The 13,812-nt window shown below is 35.7% G+C and overlaps 1 protein-coding gene across 20 annotated transcripts in view; it reads left to right on the top strand.

The window, feature by feature from the left end:
• The window catches only part of PTPRD (protein tyrosine phosphatase receptor type D), a 1,164,217-nt gene that overhangs the window by 1,040,346 nt on the left and 110,059 nt on the right, over positions 1 to 13,812 (top strand). For 6 of the 20 annotated variants that reach the window (XM_063180597.1, XM_063180593.1, XM_063180596.1 and 3 more), the window contains 6 exons: positions 1,563 to 1,868; positions 2,871 to 3,064; positions 4,946 to 4,972; positions 7,138 to 7,255; positions 12,135 to 12,722; positions 13,159 to 13,259. In XM_063180597.1, coding sequence (XP_063036667.1) covers positions 1,563 to 1,868; positions 2,871 to 3,064; positions 4,946 to 4,972; positions 7,138 to 7,255; positions 12,135 to 12,722; positions 13,159 to 13,259 — 1,334 coding nt within the window. The remainder of the gene's footprint in view (positions 1 to 1,562; positions 1,869 to 2,870; positions 3,065 to 4,945; positions 4,973 to 7,137; positions 7,256 to 12,134; positions 12,723 to 13,158; positions 13,260 to 13,812) is intronic. The other 14 variants (XM_063180601.1, XM_063180599.1, XM_063180598.1 and 11 more) reach the window with 5 other exon arrangements.

Here is a 13,812-nt window from a genome sequence, read left to right as displayed (position 1 = left end):
CCTCCTATCTTCCCTTTGGAGGAGCAGTGTACCATACTGAGTAAAAAGCCATTGATCCCTGTAGAAAGAGCTGTAGGGAACCGAAGGATACATGTGTAAATGCAGTAGGTCACAGCAGGGTCCTAGGCCTTCTCTGTTGTTTTAATTTTGTTTGATGTGACTATTGTAAGTAAATATAAGTATCCATTTGTTTCTTTTTTCCCTTAAGAAACTGAAAGAAAAGGTGGAGAGGGGGATGTAGAGAGGAAAAAAGATCTTGCACACAACATATATATTTTTCTTACAAGACAGGAGGCAGAAATAGGAAAGGAGTTCACATCCCCTCCTTCTGCTAGTGAGTTTGAATTATGGCTCCTTTTTTGGTGCTCTGAATGATCTGTTAGTAAGCATAGATTTTGGTAAGTCAAAGTGCGTTTAAGCAGATAAATGCATACCTAACTTTCAGTACTAGATTTGCCTCGCTGAAAGCAGTAGAATGACATGCATGCTTAGATGCTCTGAAGCTTGGGGAAGGTAAATACGCTAACGTAATCATTTGAGAACAAATGAGTAAAGGTGAAATTTCTGCTCTGGAAAACTGGTGTTGCTGACAAGAGATGAAACAAAGTCAGAAACTCACATTCTGAAGTGTCAAGCTTATAAACTCACTTTGTAAAATGAATGCCTGCTTTCTTTACGTGTTGTTTGGGGTAGATTTTTTTTCTTTTCTGTAGAAATAATATACATTACTGGTAGGATTAATTCTTTGCTAGCAAAGGTGTCTCCAAGAGGAGTTAAAAAAATAAAACTGACAGCTGATCTAGGGTAAGTACAAGTTACAGTCAGAATCAACAAGCCTGTCACTTTTTCCTGGTAGGTAAATCTTTGACTAAGACTTTCGTCATCTTCTATGGACTGCATGCTCATAGTATGTTAGCTACAATAAATGTTTCAGTAAATGCTTTCAATTTTGAATGTAATTTATGGTTGAACTTGTGTCAGGCAGACTCATTAAAAAAATCAAAAAAAGTTGTAATTTGTTTATGAGAGTGGAAAGGCTGCAAAAATGGCAACCTATGGAGCAATTTCTAGCAATTATTGCAAGTTTTTAGGAGCTCTGTTAAAGATTTTCTGTCTTAAGGAAAGTAAAGCTACTTGAAGGGGATGTCAAAATTTGTAAGTAAATACATGTCACATGTTATTTACATTGTTACAGCTTGCACTAATTGCAAGGATTGCAAAGATAGATCTGTAGTCATAGAGGTATCACGTTTTTGTTTTATTTCAAGAAGATTTTTAATTACAGGTAGGTAATATTATTTTGAGGCTTCATTTTCATATATTTCCCCTACATCCTTTTTCACCATTAAGTTGACCTGTTCATTTTCAGTTTCCTCATGTTAATAAGCCAAGGCGCATACGATTATCTGACGTTCTGCTTTTTTGAGTTTCTACTTTTTTTGTTTAATTATTATTTTCATTTGGTTCTCTTTTATTTATTTTTATTTTTTCTTTTTGTTCATTTTTTTCAATCACTTCTATCCTTCCACTCAAATCCTCCTTTAACCCACTACTGAAATTAGAGCCATCAGCTCCTCCTCAAGACATTAGTTGCACAAGCCCCAGCTCCACTAGCATTTTGGTAAGTTGGAAACCTCCGCCGGTGGAAAAACAGAACGGCATTATCACTGCATACTCCATCAAGTACATTGGAATTGATGGAGAAGATGTCAAGCCCCATGAAATTTTGGGAATTTCCTCGGACAGTACCCAGTACCTTTTGGAACAGCTGGAAAAGTGGACTGAGTACCGGATCTCTGTGACTGCTCACACTGATGTTGGACCTGGCCCAGAGAGCTTAGCAGTATTGATTCGGACAGATGAAGATGGTATGTTGCCTCCACTACATCAGTTTGCACCTCTATGACTCTGTCATCTGCTGTGTTTCGTATAGGCTAACCGTAATTTTTTCTGCTCTTTTTTTTTTTTCCCCGAATATAACCAGATATTTTCACCCTTTGAGCTTTTTATTCAAAGACTGTTCTTTCTACACCATTTTTCTATTTGGTATTTTTGTATTTTTTAATCAGAAAATTTTTTTGCAAGTGACATGAATCTTCTGCTCCTTTGAGCCCATATGTATCCTTCTTGCTCTCCTCCTTTAATGAAAAATAACTCCTAGGGAAAAAACTTCCTGCCTTTTCCTTGATTTTACAGTCATTGCCATTTTTAAACAGTTATGTATATAAACTTTTTTTCGGGTCTTGGTTTTTTGGTTGTTTGTTTTTGGTTTTTTTTAGCTGCTTTCTTCTTCCATATTGTGCTTTTTGATTTGAGGTTTTTTTGGGTTGTGGTTTTTTTTTTGTTGTTTTTTTTGGGTTTTGTTTTTTGATCTTGGAAAACTGATGCTCCACACATTTTCTTTTCTTCCATTCTTGAAAGTGACAGAAGACAGCCTTGTAATCAGCCTCCTTTTTATCCTGAGGAAAAAACAAACCAAAATAAAACATAGAACTTGAAAAACAAAAAAAAGGGCAACTTTTTTTTTAATCTTTTGTGGTTTTGTTATTATTATAGTATTATTATTTCAATGATTAAAATCTCTCTTTGTACTATAATGCTTTGAATCTCAAAGCATCTTCCTTGGCTTTTGTACATTTTTACATGTTTTTCTATTTCTCTAATACTCCTTTTTCTTCCATTTTTTGCATCAGTCATGTTTTTTGATCTTTTCACTGAAAGGTAGAGCAGATTTGTTGAGCATCCTCATTTGCTGAATGATTTGTATTCTTCAAAGACGACATAGTGAGTCTGCTCTTTCTTTAAAAAAGCGACAGGCATGGGTGGGACAGGTGGCTGTAATTCTCTTCTGTCCAATGATGTTGTTCCAGTTCCTAGTGGTCCTCCTCGCAAAGTCGAGGTGGAGGCTGTCAACTCCACTGCTGTTAAAGTGTCGTGGCGCTCGCCTGTGCCCAGTAAGCAGCACGGCCAGATACGAGGCTACCAGGTGCACTACGTGAGGATGGAGAACGGAGAGCCAAAGGGCCAGCCCATGCTGAAGGACATCATGCTGGCGGATGCACAGGTAACTGGGACACTCCCTTCTTCCCTGGGTCACAGCAAAAACATTTCATGTACCTAAGAGTTGCCTTTCGTTGTTGAGGGTCTTTTTTCTTTCTGTTGAACAGCCAGCGTTTTCTGTGTCTATTTCCAAAACTTTTTTTTTCAGAACACTTGCATTTAAAGGTTCTTGCGCCAAAACAAGACACTTTCTTCTCTGTTGATCTGCAGCTAAATGCTAGGCTCTGTCATTGTTCTGATTCCGTTAAACCTTAAGAGACTTAACATGCCCTCTGAAGTTCTAAAGCATCAGGGTGATCTGATCCAGAGTTAGTGTAGTAAACTGTGAATGGCCTGATCCACCCATCTCCTATTTCAGTGCTTCAGTGGAGAGCCTAGGATCATTAGGAGCCTGTGTTAGCCTGTTATTACAGTGTTTCTCTGATTGCATGGAGAATCTCTCTTTCTCTCCTGTACGCACCTTACTATGCAGTTCACAATAAATTAATGTTCTTAATGTAACTTTAGAAACCACTGAGTTATTATATTTTCCATTATTCATATCAGGAGCTTCAATAAAATTAAAATAAAAGGAACTTAGTTTGAATAGGTATGTGGTTATTTATATTGCAAAATTTCCCACCTATTTTAGAAATTATGAGAATATGAGATAATGAAAATATCCAGTTTTAAAAGCTTCTCAAACTAGGATTTTACTGATTGAGTTATACCAGCACTGTGTAAAAATTAAGATTTACAAAGCTTCTGACACTGACGGGGTCATCCTGTGGGAAACTGTTATGCATTACGCGTCTCACTGCTAGCTCACAGTTTATGACTGGATTGACTGGAAATAAACAGAAATTATTAACCTAAATCAAAGAGTAAAATCTGTTTTGTAAGCATTTTACATGGGTAAACAAATAGGGCTTTACCTTTTTTTTTCTTCAGTTTTGGTTCTGAATTTCAGATGTCCGGAGACCTCTTTGGAGAATAGGTCTCTTACACCTGCGTGCAGCTCTTGACCCTAATTGCTAAATACTGTGTCTGTTTCTGGAGGACTTTGCTGCCAGTACTTACTTTCTTGTTTTGGAAAACATGGTGTTCTTACAGTTTAAAATCAGTGGAGACAAAGATGAAAGTAGATCAGGAAGTGGGAAGGGAAGGAACATGCTGGTGTGCTTTGGTTCTCTTCTTTTCGCAAATTGTTGCTTTCAGCCTCTCTCTGGTAGGGGATTAAAATGATTTTAAACACTAGAAGGTCATTAACTGGAGACTAGATGAGATATTGCAGTCCAAATATCATAAAGGCAAAAGTTGTATTTCTTCTTTTGTCAAGTATGGCTTTGACCAGCCCACTTGCCACTGTTTCAGGAATGATAGTTAACTCCTTTCTCTTCCCACCACTCCTTCCTGCCTGTAGTCCTTCTGTGATACATGTGAACAAGGGTAGTGCAGGTATGAAGACATAGATGGTAAAATATCTGTGTGGTTTCAAAACTTAATGCATTGAATTAGTTTAGGAAATGGAAGTATATAGCCTGGTAACTTGTTTAAATAAATCAGGTAGCCCTTTATTCTTCTTTGGTAACTTTTAATAAAAAACTATTGTGAAATAGTACTGCATGGTACAAGAGGATTCATTACTTCTTTTATTTGTCATTGAAAGAGAAGTAGCTGAATTTTAGGGAAAACAGAAATGAAATTAAAATGGAATTAAAAATGCCTGGCCTGATTTCATAACCAAATTTCATGTGATTCTACATGGATAATTCGTACTGTACATGACTTTTTCAGAGATCTTTAATATTCATTTTACTATAAAGAAGAAAACTTTATCTCAACCAGGCTACAAATCTCCTTATTTCTTTTGTTTTTCCTTTCGACTTCCTTTACTGTAAATTAGTGGGAATATGATGATACTACTGAACATGTAAGTACTTTTTGACTGGGCAGAAAATCATTGTGTGTTTTGGTTGAGATTTTTTTTGTCTTGCTTGTTTGCTTGTAGCACTGTATGGTTTTGTTTTTGGTTATGGAGTTTTTTGGATGCTTTCTTGGGGTTTATTTTTTTTTTTGTTGTTTTGCAGGGTGCTTTTTTGACATTTGCACAAATGCATGTTCCTAACATCAAGGGTTTTCTCTCATGGCACCTTTTTTCTTTGTTGTTTTGTTTTGTTGTTTATTTTTTTTACCCCAGGGAGAGTAGGGTTACTGTTGCTTGCCTGTTCTGGGGTTTAGCATGATGCCAAAATGTACAGCCCTGATTTGGGTTTTCATCTCTTTGATGACTGTCACTAAATTTGCCTCGCAATTTCTTCTTCACAAGGTGATAGAAAAATAAAACAGAAGCTGTTCAGAGTTACATACCAATAGTTGTATTTTTCTGTATTCATTTTAAGATTAAATTTTTTTTGTGTAACTGAAAGTAGAAGTCAGTTGTGCTTTCTTTTGTATAAAATAAATACATGCTATCAGGAAAGCCAGATGCTCTGCACTGTTTATGCCTAAGTAATAACGTTTGCTGTATCCAAACGACACTCTCAAACATAACATACAGCCATAGCTCTTACACCATGAAGCACTGGTTGTTTTAGATGAAACTAATGTCTTCATAAGTCTTTCTGTTTGTGGTTTTGTGGTGGTTTTTTTTTTGCCTTTTACGGTTTAATTTTGGTAGTACCAGGTGCAGTTTTCTTATGAAAATATGAAGTCTTTCTTACTGATTTTGGTCTTACAGTTCAATTACATTCTCTGAGATAGAGTCTAAGAAGTTGATCTTTTGATAGTAGATTTTTATGTGATGTTTCATTCTATTGTTTGGGGTTTTTGTTTATTTTTTGTTTTACTTGAGCTATTTTGCCCACTCATTCTGATCATTACCTAATTATTTCTATATTGCTAATAACTAACTGTAAATACAATGCTGAATTCTAATCACGTACTTACTAAGCTCATATCCACTATCTTGAAAAATACATATACTATGAATAGTCTGACCCATGATTTTTATATTAACTTTTCAGGGTTGTTGCATCTGAGGGATGTGTGATTGCACATTTGCTATTTATTTAGGTGTATAAATACACCATCCCTCTGGCCGCATTGAAATATGGTGCAAGTTCATTCAGCCCTATGAACATGCAAAGGAGTAGTCCAGTGGTTACTGGACTACTGGAAGCTGGAGACTCCTGGCCCATTAGTTACCTTCAAATACTGTCCTTTTATACTTACATATAAGATTTATTTATATTATGAGTGTCAAAACTTACTTCTCTTGCAGTCCCTGTAGCAGGACATAAGTTTAGTACATTTCTCATACACCATTCAGCATCTTCTGTGTGCATATGCGTGTGTGCACACACACGTATTAAAAGATACACCCTTGCTCTCATATATACAGTTTGATGTTGCTGTTACTTTGCTCTAGCTAAGGAGATACGTGTTTTATAGCTGCTGTCATCTCAGGGCATCAGATCTTTCCCCTGACCAGATTTTTAGTGGTGTTTTACACAGTTCTTTTAGAGCTGAAGGGCTAGTTGTTTCTGAAGTCCTTTCAGGTGTTGAGCAGTGCAGTCTACCCAGTGACACAGGTTGCAGTGAAAGTGTTATGGAAGTAACGAGGCTTTTTTGTTCAGCTAAACCATCATTAGTTAAAAAGTGTGCATGTAAGTGCACACATTTCTCTTACTAGGCATTTTTAGAACTATACCTGTGATATCCTGTTAATGATTAAGTTAAACTGAGTTTCTCATTTCTGCATGTGCATGTGTTTCACAGTGTCAGTAGTATTCCTCAGGCAGGGTATTTCGGAAGACTTTTTTCGCTGTTCACCCCACTAAACCTTTGGCCTTTTGCTTTAAACTACCTGAGGTATACTGTTTGGATGTGTGCTGTCCTTTATTGCTTAAGTGAGTGAAATGTTTGGCATTATCAAGTATTTCACACAGTACACTCTGTTGGTGCATTCACATGCTTGCTATTACTGCCAATAGCTCAAAAGTGTGATATAAATGGATTTCTAAAGGATTCTACATTCTCCTGGCAAACAATCTATTTTAAATTAATTGTTCTTATTTTATTTTTTTTTCATCTTAGGAAATGATAATTTCTGGGCTTCAGCCTGAAACCACATACTCTTTCACTGTGACAGCCTATACAACTAAAGGTGACGGAGCACGCAGCAAACCTAAACTTGTATCTACTACTGGTGCAGGTAATACTTATGCACAAATTGAGCTCTAAATGAATCCTTTGTGTTTTCTGCTACTGTTTTGTTTGAAAATCTCCTGTTGTGTGAAAAGTGTTTCTAAGACATAGGATTTTCTGTTTCAGTATTTGGACCTTCATTTATTTAGATAAAAATAGAGCAGTGACTCCCTTTATCCCTTTCTTAGTTCCTGATGAGGTCACTTTATAGTTTTTAGTAGCTCTTCCACTAAAATTGGTGTCTTCTTTGAGAGGAAAAAATTTAGATTTTTCCTCAGCTCAGAAGGATATTTGAAAACCATGTAAAGGGCTTTCATGATCTTTGTGAAAGTAGCAGCACTGCTGTCTGTTAGTAAAAACACTGAAAGAACCCATCTGTATGAGATTCACAACTTATCTCAGAAGAATGTAATTATTAAAGCAGAGAATTGGAAAACAGAATGAAACTCCATCCTGTGAAACCCTGAAGCCCATATTGATTCAGGGGTAATTTTAGGAACAAACTGGGGCAAAATTCATTCTGCCACTGTGTTCAGTCTCAGGTGGTGTCAAAGGCTGGATATCCTGACTGCAAAACCAATACAGCAGTTAGCACAGATGGCATGAACCAAACTGCTTTTATATGAGGAACAATTTTTTTTTTTCTTTTTTAATATGTCTCTGTGGCACAGCTTAACCCGGGTTTAGTGTCATGCTTACCTACAGATGTTCACAATCTGTAGGTATTGTTCATTTTCAGGGTTTTGTAGTGCAGCCATTAAAGATATTCTATTGCAGTCACTTGCAGCACCAGTACAAGTTCTCTGAATAACAATGTATTGTTTATGCTAATAGATAAAATTCAAAAGGTTTTTGTATTTATAGTGATTGATTCAATTTTTAAAACAATCACTGAATGCGGGACACATCTAGTATTAATATCAAAACCATCTATAAGCTTTTCTTGTTAGATTCCTTGGAAAAATCTCAGTCTTGGTGGCTAGATTTCACAGTGCTTCATATCAGGCCTTAGAATACATTCTAGTTATTACTCTTGGCTATTGCTGAAACATACTCTCTAACTTCTTATCTTTCCTGAATTCTCATACTCTGAGAAAAAAGGTGATATCTATTTCTGTCATGTATTGGAACTTGATTTAAGAAAAAAAGGCACTTGATCAATTACTCTTTCTTAAAGCTAAATTCCCAGTTTAATCAGTTATATAAATTCCCAGTTTAACACAGTTATATAAATTGAGATTTTATTAGTTCCTAGACATAAACATAGGTTATGGAAATATACTTGCAAAACTTAAAGTTTCACTGCATTTAGTCCTTATTGACTGTTCAAAAGAACTCTGATGCTTCTGCTTAAAAAAGACAGAACAAATCCTATGTCTCATATAAACTTGATTGAAGAGCAGTGGAGAATCAGGGGCATGTCTGTAAATGTAATTCATATTGCACTGTTCTTGTTGTTTGCTTAAACCTGTGAACAAGTGATGTTTGTTCTTGGGATTAAGAGCTAGTTACCATTCTGCTCCTTCATACATTCCAGATTTTGTATGAAATCTCTTCACTTTGTTTTACTGCTTGCTGTGTTTGAGCTGTTTTTGTAAGAAAAATTTGTATGCAGGTTTTTGAAAAATGAGACTTTCACTATAGTCAGTACCAAGAGCTTTCTGGTCACTTTCTGTGAGCATGCATCACACAAGGGAAGGAATGATGCATTAACATCAAAGGACTCTAGGTCTGTAATGCAGTGTCCTCAGTCTCCTTTTTTTTTTTTTTCCCTAGAAAAATAGCACCTAGAAAGGTGCTATTGGACTACTACAACAAATAAAATGAAGGATCTGCTTTCTAGTCTAACTTCTAAAGTTTTAATGAGATTTATTGAGATTATATCCATAAAATATATGAAAGGAGAATAGGTATTTGAACTTTTACTAGAGAAGCTATCTGTAAAGTATTCTGTGAGACAATAAGTAACTCTTCAACTGTCCAGTTAGTGATACAAAAGTATAATTTACATTTTTAGGCAGGAAATATTCACCAAGTAAGCCTATATTATGGTAACTCAATTATTGGTGTAGTCGCTGAACACAGCTGATACTTTTATTCAAGAGTGTGTTTTTGTCTTATGTTCGATTTCCTTTCCTCACTGTTAAAATCAGATGGAACAAAAACTGTTACTGAACATTTCTAAATCAAAGCACTTAGTAGATTACTTGGGGCAGAAATTAAAAAATGTATGATTAACAAGACCTTGATAAAAATGAAGACTTACTAGTCAGTGATATCATACAATTTTTATGAAGATTTTAATCAGACCTTTTATTTCTGTGTCACAGTAGTTGAAGAATCTCATAGGACAATAGCTTGTCCATTACTTGTCTTTTGCTTTCATACTGGACAGCAATCTTGAAATACAGATTTCAGCTAGAAAATGAAAGCTTATAGTAAGGCAGTGGTGTGCTTTATAGCAGCTAACAGAAAACACTTATTTCAGGTAATTTGGCAAAGGCACTTTGCATGAGCTTGTACTAGTGGTGGCAAGCCATTGCTCCAGCAATATCTCTTGCAAAGGGGTTTGTGAAAGATATCTTGCTATTTTCTAATGTAGGAGGATTTCACTAGATCAGAGAATGTATTTTATTTTATTGACAATTTCACTTCTTTTGCACTCATGGTAAATTTAGATTATTATCAGAAATTTCTAGACAGAGCTGTTTGGTGACACAACTGTATGTACAACTGCACAGAATCCTGTCATTTGTCCTAAAAGACTGTAATGTTCATAAGTAAGTCATACTGAAAGTAAATGTTAACTGAAAGCTGTCTGGAAATAAAAAGAAATTTATCTGCTTTGCAACATCAGATAGGCTTTACAGTATTAAAAAAAGTGACCATTGTTATTTACTGTTATAGTCACAGGGTACTTTATTGAATAAGTAAGCTTTATTAGTTCCCTGATCAAAGCAAGTATTAGTTTCTTCCTTTCTCTGTAGTTATTCAGAGGTTAAAATGTCATTCTAATTGTGAAGTCTGCCACAAGTACAAAAAAACAAAAGGCAATTTATTCCAAAAATAATTTAGTTATACTTTCCAATAATCTCTCCTCTAGAAAACTGAAGGGGTATTATTCTTTTTAGGTAAACAATTATTTTGTGCCAGTAATAGTTAGAATGCAGAGGAAAATATGGTCTGCAAAAGGCCTTCACAGGCTTATCTTTGTTCCATAAAGACTTTCAGTTATCACTGAGGAAAAGTCAGAACTAATCAGAAGGATATTCTTTATGCAGCAGAAAATGTGGGAAAACACAAGATTCCACAATAATGCTGCCAGGTAAACTCAACATTCAAATCTAAAGAAATTTGGAAAATTTATATAAAACCTACCTATAATTCTCATGAAATTAGAAGAAACGTCATGACTTATGGCAGATGTAATGAGAAAAGAGCTGACTAAATGCAGAATTTTCTTCAAGGCATGCTATTCTTCCCTCTTTATTCCTAATTCTTTATGCAATGGTAGTTAGACCTTCTGACAATAACAATCTGATTTGCTGGCTGCCTGAGAACTGAAGATAAGTAATAAAATCTATTGAAGTGTTTAAATACAGAACCAGAGCTCGCAGTGCAGCAGTTACATTCACATGGGAAGGCTTCGAATGCAGATGAAACTAATTAGTCTTTGTTGAAGACTGGGTTGTCATTGCAGTACTACTCCCAAAACTATTCTGGTCTCTTGACCTGTCAAGCATTGGTACTGAATGAGCACCAGATTTCTAAATAGTTATGGATATGTTTCATTACCAAATAAATCACTATAATAGAAAAAGACTTTTTTGAAATAGAGGTATTGATGAAAATAAAAAAAGTAGTGTATACAAATGGATATGATTAAATTAAAATTAATTAATCAATTAAATAGAACCAGTAAATGAGAATTCATATTGGGACTCCAAAAATGTACACTATATAAATTCTATAATGGTGTTTCTCACTTGATTAAGATTCAGTCCTCTCTGGACTGACTCAGTTCAATTCCTCCTCAATGTCCATATCACTGGACTCATACCAGTCTGAACTTCTCTAAAAGACAAATCACCAGTTAGACCAATGGGTCCCAATTAAGGTTGTGACTGAATGTAGTGTATAGTTTAAGAAAAGCGACCAATTTGGCCTTCTTCAAAAGAAATCCAGTTCATGTGCACATAAACCATGCTGTAAAATAAATCATATGTGATAAGCCATGCTGTAAAATATTAAATTCCAAAGTGCGTTACCTCTCCACCCTGAAAGGGTGGAGACAGAAGTGATTTATGTGTGGAAACTAGAATGACTGGGTTCTATCCTGTGTAGTAATAATTTTGAGGGCAAGTTTGTTTTGACTTTCTGACTTCTACTACATTTTTACTCTTAATGATAAAGTTATGTTAACTTATCTAGAAACTTGTTACTTCTTCTTTAATTATTTTCCCATTTACAGGAAATGTACCTTGGATTAAGTACATGAAAACTTATGACTGTACTTTTTTTTTTTTTCTTTTTTTTTTTTGCAAACAAGGATTTGTGAGACAGGACCATTCATAAGACATTTGTTGGAAGTTTACTTCTTGATTTGTGTTCCTAGATCCTGTGCCTCTGAATATACTCTGTATTTAGAAATTATGGTAAGGGAAGAAGACAAAAGCAGTAAATGTCTGTACTGTTGCGGTTCCTTATACTGTATTACTAAATAGTGCAGGAGCCAGATACTATTTCTTCATTAGGACAGTAATATGTGGAACTGAGAGTGAGGAAAGAGTAAATATATCCCTATTCCTGCTAAAAAAAACTAGCTTCAAGAATTGTAGGTGCACTTGTGTTTATATCTGTCCTCTTTAAATAACATTGTGCTACAGTTCCAGGCAAACCTCGGCTTGTGATAAGCCACACACAGATGAACACGGCTCTAATTCAGTGGCATCCTCCAGTGGAAACTTTTGGCCCGCTGCAGGGTTATCGCCTCAAGTTTGGCCGCAAAGACGTGGATACCTTAACGACCATGGAGTTCTCAGAGAAGGAAGATCACTTCACGGCCACAGATATTCACAAAGGAGCTTCTTATGTCTTCAGGCTCTCAGCTAGAAATAAAGTGGGCTTTGGGGAGGAGATGGTTAAAGAGATTTCTGTTCCTGAAGAGGTACCCAGTGGATTTCCCCAAAATCTCCACTCTGAAAGCTCTACTTCTACATCAGTCCAATTAACTTGGCAGATGCCACTCTTGGCAGAAAGAAATGGCATTATCACCAAGTATACCATCTTGTACAGAGATATCAATGTTGCTTACCAGCCAGTTGAACTCCCTGTTGTTCCTGCTGATACCACTATGACACTTTCTGGCCTAAAACCAGATACCACTTATGATGTAAAAGTACGTGCCCACACAAGCAAAGGGCCGGGTCCATATAGTCCAAGTGTCCAGTTCAGGACACTACCCGTGGATCAAGGTAGGATTTGTCTGCTTATGGCGTTGACCTTTAAAGGAGTATCGGTCTTTGGATATCAGTGTATTTGAAGGTATAAAAAAAACTGACTGACCCATTCATAAAAATAGGTTCATCAAACACAAAAGGTAAAGTATGTAAATCTTAATATGTTTTGGATGCCTTAGAATTCAGTTGTCCCTTGCCAAGCAAGTTCTGGCTAACTTCTTCACAACATTTTCAGGTAAGGAAAATGTGTGTATTGAGTTGCACTGGATAAGAGTGAGAACAAGTTTAAGTGTGATATTTAAATATGAGCAAACAGGTAGGAGAATTGAATTCTTTGGGATTTTTGACCTAAATGGAAACCTAATGACCTAATACTCCCAAGGAACAGTGGAAAAATGAGAAGATCTAAGCTACAAGATGTTGTTTATATACATTGTTTCTTTTTTTCCAGCAGTGTTTGCAAAAAATTTTCATGTTAAAGCAGTAATGAAGACTTCTGTTTTACTGTCCTGGGAAATTCCAGAAAACTACAATTCAGCTTTGCCTTTCAAAGTAAGTAACTTTCCATTTGTACAAAAGAAAATGACAGACACTAGACAATGTATTTACCTGATTAATTAGCTTACTGAACATGAATCGTGAACGTGTAGTGGGGGTATCGTTGTTTCTAAGATGGCTAATTTTTTGTTCACCACTACAGTATTTAAAAAAAAACAGTGAAACAAAATAATTTTTTCTTCTTTTTATCTAGTCCTTTCAATAAAGAATGCAGTAGAGTGCTATTTTGGGTTTTGCCTCCTCAGTGTACAACAGCGTGTTTTTGATTTGCAATTCTTTTACTCCCCTAGCTATAGTTTTATCTAGATACAGAGACTCAGAGTAACATGCAGTCTTGCCTGGAATTTCTTCTGCTTCACTCTTAATTACTTGTGTCATCTCAGGCAGTGGCAAGTGAAGAACAGTATTTTAGGAACTAAATGGTACAAAAACCTTTCTAAATAAGGAGTGTGAATGAAACAATCAAGATACTTTTAACAAGAGTACCTTGCTATAAATTCTGGGTTCAAGAAAAGCTGCTTACTTTGAAAAAGTGAAATTGGACTTC

This window comes from Melospiza melodia, chromosome Z (assembly GCF_035770615.1).
Source record: "Melospiza melodia melodia isolate bMelMel2 chromosome Z, bMelMel2.pri, whole genome shotgun sequence".
In the NCBI taxonomy this organism is placed as follows: domain Eukaryota; kingdom Metazoa; phylum Chordata; class Aves; order Passeriformes; family Passerellidae; genus Melospiza; species Melospiza melodia.
Note: the sequence above shows the minus strand (reverse complement) of the source record. Positions and strands in the feature narration are given on the sequence as shown.